This window comes from Onychostruthus taczanowskii, unplaced genomic scaffold, assembly GCF_017590055.1.
Source record: "Onychostruthus taczanowskii isolate IOZ18803 unplaced genomic scaffold, ASM1759005v1 scaffold5, whole genome shotgun sequence".
Taxonomy (NCBI): domain Eukaryota; kingdom Metazoa; phylum Chordata; class Aves; order Passeriformes; family Passeridae; genus Onychostruthus; species Onychostruthus taczanowskii.
In genome coordinates, this window is record NW_024502568.1 from 16876602 (window position 1) to 16886124 (window position 9523).

The window sequence follows — 9523 nt, forward strand, 5'->3', positions numbered from 1 at the left end:
TGAGAAGTCAGCAAAGGTCTTTGATGAGCCTGAGGAGGAGCAGCAGCAAGATGACTCCATGCATTTCTGAATTTAATTTTCTGTTCTTTTGGCTTCTCATGGAAAAAGATCCTGTCTCCAGCTTGATGGTTCTGTAGAGATGAAGCTCTGCAGCATCACCAGTGATCCACACCAGGATGAGAAAGGGAGGGCTGAGATTCCCTGATCCCTATTAACTGAACAGCATTACAAACATGGCTTTCAATATTTGGGGTTTATAATTCTCCGATCTACCTCCTGTCATCACATGCTCATGCACAATTACTCCTCCCCTGAATCTGATTCTGCTGATGAAATAATCAGCGACAGGGAACAGCCCTCTCCCCCCTCCCCATGAAATCCCATAAACTGCCTGGAATATGTCATGTGTTCAACACTTCAACGTGGACACGGCAGGGAAAGGTGGAATTTTTGGAGGTGACTTGCTGCTCTCCTCCACCCACCTCTCTGTGGTCAATGTCACTGCCCCAGCAGCTGAACAAACTGATGACACAGAGAAAGGCAAAAAATAGAAAAGGAGGGGGGACAAGAAAAGAAAAACTAAAATGTTCCTTGTGGGACATACCCCCTAAGCAGTTGGATCATCTTAATCTTCAAGCTTCTGTAATACAACTGTTGGAAGGCTCCAAGTCTGAGCACAATAAAGTGCTTTATTCAGGGAACCATATGACTCCATCAGTCATTCAAGCACATGTTTGGCACAGATTGAAAGTGAAAAGCATAGCTAAGGCAAATATTTCAAAACTGAACTTGTCTTCCTAACACACATGGTTTATATATTGGTGTAATATCTATATAACTTTTCAGTTCTCATCTAGAGTAATGTCATGGCTGAAGTACAAAATGATGGCTCTGCACCGGGCGTTTCTCAGCAGATAACACATGCCAAAAAGCCATTTAGTAGAAAATTAAAAGGGAGCTATCACACTTGACAGGTCCAAAAAAATAAAAAATAAAAAAAAAGCAAAATCAAAAAACAAACAAACAATAAAAAAGACCAAAAAAAAAAAAAAAAACAAAAAAAAAACCAAAAAAAAAAAAAAAAAAACCACAAACAACAAACCCACACAAAAAATCCCAACAAAAACAAAGAAAAAAAACAACCTATAAAAATAGCTTTGTTCCTTTTAATTCCTGAAAATCCATTTCTCCAATCAGGATGCTGCACCATCCCTCACTGGAGAGCTGGGCTGCAACAAACCCTGGCCAGGCAGCTCCTTCCTCCTCGAGTGCCCGAGATGTGTCTGCTCAGTTTGCAGATGAAATATTGCTCATCACAGAGCAACTCCTGCTGATGCAAATGCGATTAAAGCAATCTGGGCAGAGCACAGTGTGATTAAAGCATAAGTAATGGCAGAAGGATTTGGGCCCTCATTATACAAAATACATATTGAAATGCAGTCAAGGAGAGAAGCCAGTATATCTCAATATCCTCCCTGTTCTCCAGAACAAAATGTGACAAGTGGAGTTGGGAGAACAACATTTGCCATTGACTGCAGGAGGGGGCAGGGAGCCTGCAGAACGTTTCAAATAACCCAAACCCAGCTTTATGATGTGTATAGAATATGTACAGGGATATATTTGGGAAACAGCTGTCCAGCTCCATTTGGGATGCTGATATGTTTGACTGAGGAATTACTATTCAGGACCAGTCCAAAGACAGAGTTCTTTTTTTGTTTTTTTGGTTTTTTTTCCCTAGAAGAGAACATTTCAAACTACAGAGAAATAAAGCAGTGAAGCTCTGAAGGAAAGGGCATTCCAGCACAGTGGGTCATGGTGAAGGATTGAGAGCTCAGGGCTCAGAGTTCACAGAAGAGGGCAAGTCAGAAATGCAAGATTCCAACCCAAAGGAGCTTTGGAAAGTCCATGACACAGCAGAACTTCTGTCCTCCTGCTGCAAATCCTGTTTTCAGCTGCTTCTTTTCCAAGCCCTGATCCACACTGTACCAACTGGCCCAGCCCTTCCCTCTTGTAAAAACAGGCAGAACAGGGCTAAAAATGGATGAAAATCCTCAAGGGGGGTTGCACAGTGCCTTTCCCACAGGTATTCCCAGGCTGCCAGAGTGAAGGACGGCCCATCTCAACTTGGGTCACATCTGCTTGTTCCTAAATTGCTGCTTCTTCCCCAAAGAGCCCCACAGATCTTTGTTTTTGATTATGAACTCAGCCTTGCACCCCTCTGTACCAGCCAAAAACACTTACCGAGGCAGAGAAATAATAACCTGTGCTTTACAAGCACAAGGAATCCACCCAGCTCCAAGGGCAGAGAAAAAGGTACTAAATATATCTTCACTTCTCAGCAATGAGTCCACATAATTATGTGAAAATCCAGGTTCAGTGCTCCTCTCCAACTCCTCCCCTCCAAAGCCTCATGAAAGGCTACTTTCACTGAGGGAAGTTCAAATTACTCTCCAAAATACAATTTCCTCTTGGTGTTTCAAAAGGTGCAGTGCAATCCCTCTCTGCAGTGATTTACTAACCTGTCTCAGCGAGTGCAGGGAATCCTCAGCACAGCTGAAATGAGGGATGCTCCTTCCCCTGCACAAGCAGCACAGAAAGGAACCATGGAGTGGGAGCTGGAGCTGTGCTCCTCACAGGCACAGATCATGCCTTCAGATTTCTCTGGGAAACACAGCAGAGCCAGCTGGGGTGAGCTGCACAGTTAATTTAGGTGAGCAGGCAGGGGATGTGATTTGTAGCTCTTCCCCAAGCCTAGAAAAGGAGCTGCTGGGCTGAGGAGTTTATGTCCTGGAGTTTATGTGCAGGGGTTTATATCCATCAGGAGTTTATGTCCATCAGGAGTTTATGTCCAGGAGTTTCCACATCCATCAGGAGTTCCTGTTTGGGTGGGGAATACCTGATCCTCACATCACACAACAGCAGGCAGAGGAAAATGGGCTGCACCTGCTCCAGCACAAGCTGTCACTGAATCTCTCTTCTGGTTTTTAAAACATGAATGAAAAGATAACTTGGGGTTACTTAATGTTCTTGAAGCCACCTCTGCTGCTCAGGTTTAGGAGTATGACCTTGCAGAAAGTGTCACCATGAGCCCTGGGTCACTCTGTAACCCCTGACTTTCACACATTCCTCCAGCAGACGAGCTACAGGAGCAAAGAACATTTATTTTTATGGTTTCTTCAGGGCAGGATATCTCCCCTGGTCACTACCACGGCTCTGCTCAGGTGCTGCAAAAGGATTTTAAATGCCAGCACAGACACGAGCACCAGGCTGTACAAAGGAGTCAGGTCCATGGAGTGGAGGGAATTTATCCCAAAAGAGTCTCAGGCATAGAAACAAGGAAAACACAGCATGCAGAGCAAATAGTTCCTTCTTTCTAAAGTGTCAAGATTTAAACTAAAAGAGGAGAGAGTCAGGTTGGATATCTGGAGGAATTTCCTCTCTGTAAGGGTGGGGAGGGGCTGGGATGGAATTCCCAGAGCAGCTGTGGCTGCCCCTGGATCCCTGGCAGTGCCCAAGGCCAGGCTGGACACTGGGGCTGGGAGCACCTGGGACAGGGGAAGGTGTCCCTGCCATGGCAGGGGTGGCACTGGGTGGGATTTAAGGTCCCTCCCAACCCAAACCATTCTGGGATTTCTTCTGCAATGATCCCATACTTTCATCTTGGTGTTCACCCAAAGTGTGTCTGTGCCTTACTCAGGAGGCACGAGATGAAGAAATAAATCCTCATTCTTTTGGGATGCTCACCTCATGCATCAAAGCACACATCAAAATGCAAGAGCAGATTTTAACCTGGAGATCCTTCAGTGGTCTCCAGTTCCAAAAGGAACATGGCTGAGGTGCTGTGTCCATCCCTGTGTGCTCCAGAGGGATGTAGTGAATTTATTCCCAACTCTCTCTATCATCACAGTGCTCTCAGTGGCAGAAAAAGAATGGAATATAAACTTCAATAATATGGACTGAATTATCCTCCTCACATGTTCTAACTGCTGAAGCAGCAGGGGATCTCCAGCACAGACCATCACTGCATTCAGTGCTGCTGGATAAAACACTGCTACGCTCAGCTCCAGGCCTGAGCAGGCCCATGTGATCCCCTTACTAAATTATAAAGTCCAGATTTTATAATTTTAAATTTTTTTTGCATAACTATAGCAAAAAAAAAATCCCACAAATACTTGAATATGTTGAAGTTTGTATCTTAATTTATACTTTCAGAGGTAAGCAGTCACACATGAGGTTTATCTTTCAGCTGCTTGAAGGATTAGAACACATTTTAAAGAAGCAAGAAAACGGCAAACTTCCACCATTGTCAGAAGAAGGTTTTTCACTTAATGCATATGATATATACTATTAAACTAAATTTCCAGGGGCTACACAGTTCCTCTTAAAAAAAAATACCTCAAAATAAATGAGTTAAAGATACTTTTGTGCCAAATTCTGCATCCAGCTTTTTCTGCCTTGATGTGCAGCATGGCTAACAGGCCATGACACATTTCACTTCTTGCCTTATTACATCATAGATTTGGGACAAGAAAGAATTTGTTCTTCTAATCACTGCTTTTAGCAAGTTGACCTTGTGAAGGGACAATTTCCTGCCTCCAAACTCCTTCTTATCCTAGCTCCAGGTCATGGAAAGCAGCAAATTCATTTGTATGGGGTGTAAAGTATTAGTGGAACAACCTGAAGGGATTAAACAGATTAATTTCTGATTAGATTATGCAGTTCAAGTCACTTGATACCAACCTAGTCTCAAAATCATGCATGAACCCTAAAAAGAGAAGGGTCAACATGCTGGAGCAGAGCTTTACTAAGAAACAATCCCTTCTCCTAGTTAGCAAAAAGATAAAAATTTAATAAATTTGAAGCACTTTCCTCTGTGTTAACCAGAAACAAAAGGGATTGAGCTCTTGGACTGCACTGCCCTGTGAGGAATCAACTGCTGCCCTCAGACTGTGGGGTTTTAATTTCCTTTGTCATAGATCTGCCCTGGAGACTCAGCAGGACCTAAGAGAAGCCTCTGCAGGTGTGATTTAGGGATGGACCACTCCAGAATTGTGCAGATGATCTGCTGTTGTCCAGGGAGAAATTTGAGGAGCTGCTTGAAATACAAGTACCAAGTGCAGGCAGTGGGGAGAGCGAGATCCAGGGTGATGTGCAGTAAAACATAAGAGGCTGTAGAGGAAGGAAAGTCACCAGAAAAAGGGATTAAATGAAAAAATCCCTGCAATATGGGCAGCCTGGCATCCTAAGCAGGATGGGATGGTGTGAGGCAGAGCTGGAGACAGGCTGCTGGCATGGCAGGGCCTGGCTGGACAACCTGACAGTATTCCAGATTTCCAAACACCATGAAAATGTCCATTCCTGGATTATGGCAGCTCTCACAGCACAAGTGAAGAGAAACCCACCCCAAGAGCCCAGCAAGGCAGCTCAGGGCTCACCCTCCTCTCTGCCACAGCCCAAAAGAAGGCTCAGGGACACAAAAAATCCAGAGCCCAGCTGGACTCCTTGGCCAGTTTGCCCTGGCAGTGTCAGATCTGCTGGAAGCAGCAGGAATAATAAATGTGTCAGGAGATGTGAGGTATGGAGAGGGCTGCTGGAGGAGCAAATAAACCTTGACATGAGTTGAGCCTTTTTAGAACAGAATTTCATGATCATGGGTGGTGAGGGCAGGCCTTGGTGGGTATAACAGATAAATAGATCTCTTCAGTGGGATAAACAGATAAACACAGCCCTGGTCTGCTGCAGCCACCCATGTGCCATCAGAGAAATCCCACTGGGGCTCCCAGCAGGATGCAAAGCCACCCACAACACAGCCTGACAACCATGAGTTCAAGGATGCTCTTTGGATCTGGATCAGGACCTTCCCAAAAATCCCAAGCAGAGCAAGAGATGAGGCACCCAAGGAAAGAGCAGTGAAGAACCTGTCAGCTCCCCAGCGAGCTGGAGGTGAAGGATGCAAACACTGCTGAAGAGAGGCAGTAAAATTCCTCTGCTGGGGGATTTTGGCATGGATCTCTGGAGCCCCATGGACAGGGACAGCTCATGCCAGACTGTCTGAAGGGCATAATCATCAGACAAGGAGGTGATTACACACACCAGAAATATCTGCCACAAATGCTGCAGCAGTTTGAGGGAAGACAGGGTTTATAAATGAGCCCTGAAGCACAGAGGGTGATGGAGAAATCAGGTTTAGAGCACAAGACAAAGCAACATTTCTTCTCCTGCAATTTATTTCCATTAGACCCAAGGAAGGTGCAATCACTAGCAAATTAAAATCTAGACAAAAGTGATTTTAACTGAAGGTAAAGGATTTTGGGTTGCAGTTTCAGGATTTGCATTTTTCATGCCCAGAGAAACTGTGGGTCTTCTATCCCTGGCAGTGTCCAAGGCCAGGTTGGACAGGACTTGGAGCCACCTGGGATGGTGGAAAGTGTCCTGCCCAGGGGAGGGGGTGGAATAAGATGGTTTTTAAGGTCCCTTCCAACCCAAACCATTCTGTCATTCCAAGAGTCATTTTTTTCTCCTGTTTTCCCAGCTAACACACAATATTTAAAAGAAATTTAAAAGTTTGTGGACAGACACACACAAATCTCCAATTTGGACTTGACCTATCCGCAGCATCACTTTGTCTGCCCTGCAGAAACAGGATGGCCTTGAGCACAAAAACCTTGTACAGGTGTAGATTTTAAGGTATTGGACTGAGACTGGAAGATCAGATCTTATCCTACTTTATATCCCACTCCACAAGGACAACAAAGTTCATTTGGCCTGGTTGAGTTTTCCTTTTTGTCCATGAGTTCCTTTAAGCAGAAACCTAGCACAAGACTGAAAACTAAGAGGGCAATTGTAAAACCACAAAAAAATGGAAAGAAAACATACTAAAAGCCAGCAGCAAGGCTACTTTGAAGTTGTCTAGCCCACAGCCTGATAATTTCTGTTTAATAACAGACCTGCCACTCAGGCAGACACACATTATTGCCACATTTCAAACCCAGTTCTCAAGGCGTATCATAACTCCAACTTGTCTTAATCACTAAGCACGAGTTTATGTAAAAATCAAGACGTGCTGGCAGCACTGGGATGTCCTGCAGGGCTCCAGAATGCCCAGTGCCAGCCCAGCCAAGAGCACTTGGTGTCACTGGGGGTGTGGAAAGGAGTGCCCGGAACTTTCAGCACCTCTGTGCCCAAGAAAGCAGCACAAGCTCTGGCAGGGCTGAAGCTGTGCTCTGCTTCCACAGGAAAAAGTGGAATTAAGGCAAGGTGCTCACTGAATATTCTGGGTGGAAAAGAGCAAATTACAGACATGGGACGGAAAGAAGAGGAGCAGGAAGATACAAGGAGGCAAATCCAACCACTACAGCTGCCCAAATGCAGACATCTAAAACCCATAAAGACACCTAAAGACACCATAGAGATGAGCAGATGGCACAAACTTTACACAGAGCTTAAATCATCAGTGTGAGCGTAACCTTAGAGCTTCAGCTTGGCTCTGAGGGAATTCTGAACCACAAGGAACCGGATTTCCACCCCCTCTTCCCATTCTGCTCACTCCTCTGTGTGCCAGGGCCAAGGCACCCACAGTTTGCCCATTTGGTATTGTAGGGACGAGCACTTTGAAGCATTTTACCTCAGATTTTCTCAACTGCAAGTGAACTTCCAAACCATGGAGGGGCTGGCCAGCCAATGGGTTCCACACTCAGAGAAGGGAGCCATCCTCCCACCCAAACCAACCCTCCCTTTCCCCACAAAAAGGGAACAGACACAGGGCACCTATTTCCCTTCATCTGCCAGGGAATTTCTGCAGCCTTTACCCCAAACCCGCTGATTTTGTGCAAATACAAGTGCTGGCAAAGAGAAATCAAGACCCCTCCCAAAGGCAAAGCTTCAGCTCCTGTTAATCCATTAAGATAAATTCCAGGTGCTTGATCAAAGGCAACACCTTGTCCTTTCCCCCTCTGGGATTTCTATGTGCTAAAGTATCTCCCCATCTTTTATCTTAGGAAGTTCAGAGCCAAAGTCCCAGTGAAAGTCTCTGTCAATACATTTGAAGATAAGCAAATATTTACAAAGCTTCAAGTTACAATGGGGGAGGAAAAAAAGACAAAAAAACACCAAACACAGGAGTTTGTAGTAACAAGGACACAGGCACCCCTCGGTGCTGTTAAATGTATTCATAGAGGAGAATCTCTTTTCCTCTTGTATTCATAGAAAATAATCTCTTTTCCTCTCCACATAAAATATGCAGTCAGCTGCTGATTAGCAGAGACGAGAGGACTTGGGCGCTCTGAGGACTCCAGAATAAACCCCAAACTTGCTGCAGGGAGAGACAATCCCCTCCTAGGCTGTTCCCCATCCATACAACACGGACAGCACAGCTGAATCCGCCTGGAGCTCACTTTGAATGAACACAGCGGCGGCGAGAAAACTTTTACCCAGCCAGGACGCTTTTACCATCACTATTTGGCTTTTCCGCGCAATTTTCCCCAGCTGGAAACAGAGCCCAAACTCTGACAAGACTCCCAGACCTTTGAATTCAGCCCCGGGGGCTGTTTGGAGGGGGATGCGTGGGAGGAGAATTTCCAACACCCCCTTCTCTCCCCGGGACCCTGCAGGGCACCCCCGAATGAGCACAACAGGGGGGTCCCCGGGATGGGACCGGCTGGGGGTGCAGAGGAGGGAACAGCGGGTTTGGGGGTGCAGAGGAGGGAGCAGAAGGTTTGGGGGTGCAGAGAAAGGAACAGCAGGTTTGGGGGTGCCGGGGGATGGGGTGCAGAGGAAGGAGCAGCAGGTTTGGGGGTGCAGAAAAGAGATCAGCAGGTTTGGGGGTGCCGGGGGATGGGGTGCAGAGGAGGGAGCAGCAAGGTTGGGGGTGCAGAAAAGAGATCAGTAGGTTTGGGGGTGCTGGGGGATGGAGGTGCAGAGAAGTGAGCAGCGGGTTTGGGGGTGCCGGGGGATGGGGGTGCAGAGAAGGGAGCAGCAGGTTTGGGGGTGCAGAGAAGAGATCAGTAGGTCTGGGGGTGCTGGGGGATGGAGGTGCAGAGAAGTGAGCAGCGGGTTTGGGGGTGCCGGGGAATGGCACCCGGCGGGATTGGGGGTGCAGAAAAGGGAGCAGCAGGTTTAGGGGTGCCGGGGTCTGGAGGTGCCGAGAAGGGAGCAGCAGGTTTGGGGGTGCCATGGGATGGCACCCCGCGGGTCTGGGGGTGCCGCACAGCGGAGTTTTGCGGGGAAATCTCCGGCCAGGAGCGGGAGCTCCGCGTGTGCCCGGCCGGGACCTCCCGCTCCATCCCCGCAGCGGGGCGGGGGGAAGCGGCGCTCTGAATCCATCTCCCTGCTCCTCGTCCGGCTAAAATGGAGCGGGATCCTTTCGGGAGAAGCCCCGGGGGGCTGTGTGTGACTTACCGCGGGCTTGGGGCGATGCCGAGAGGAGCCAGCCCGGGCCGAGCAGCAGCAGCAGCAGCGCGGGGAGCCGGGCCGGGGGCAGCGCACGGGGGGAGCGCGGCTGCGCTGCCTGGAGGCGCTTTGACAT

At 47.5% G+C, this 9523-nt stretch overlaps 1 protein-coding gene across 1 annotated transcript in view; it reads right to left on the bottom strand.

Annotated features, from left to right (window-relative positions):
- ADAM12 (ADAM metallopeptidase domain 12) overlaps positions 1–9523 on the bottom strand; it is a 175170-nt gene extending 165647 nt beyond the window's left edge. Inside the window, exon 1 of the mRNA XM_041415563.1 lies at positions 9397–9523. Coding sequence (XP_041271497.1) covers positions 9397–9523 — 127 coding nt within the window. The remainder of the gene's footprint in view (positions 1–9396) is intronic.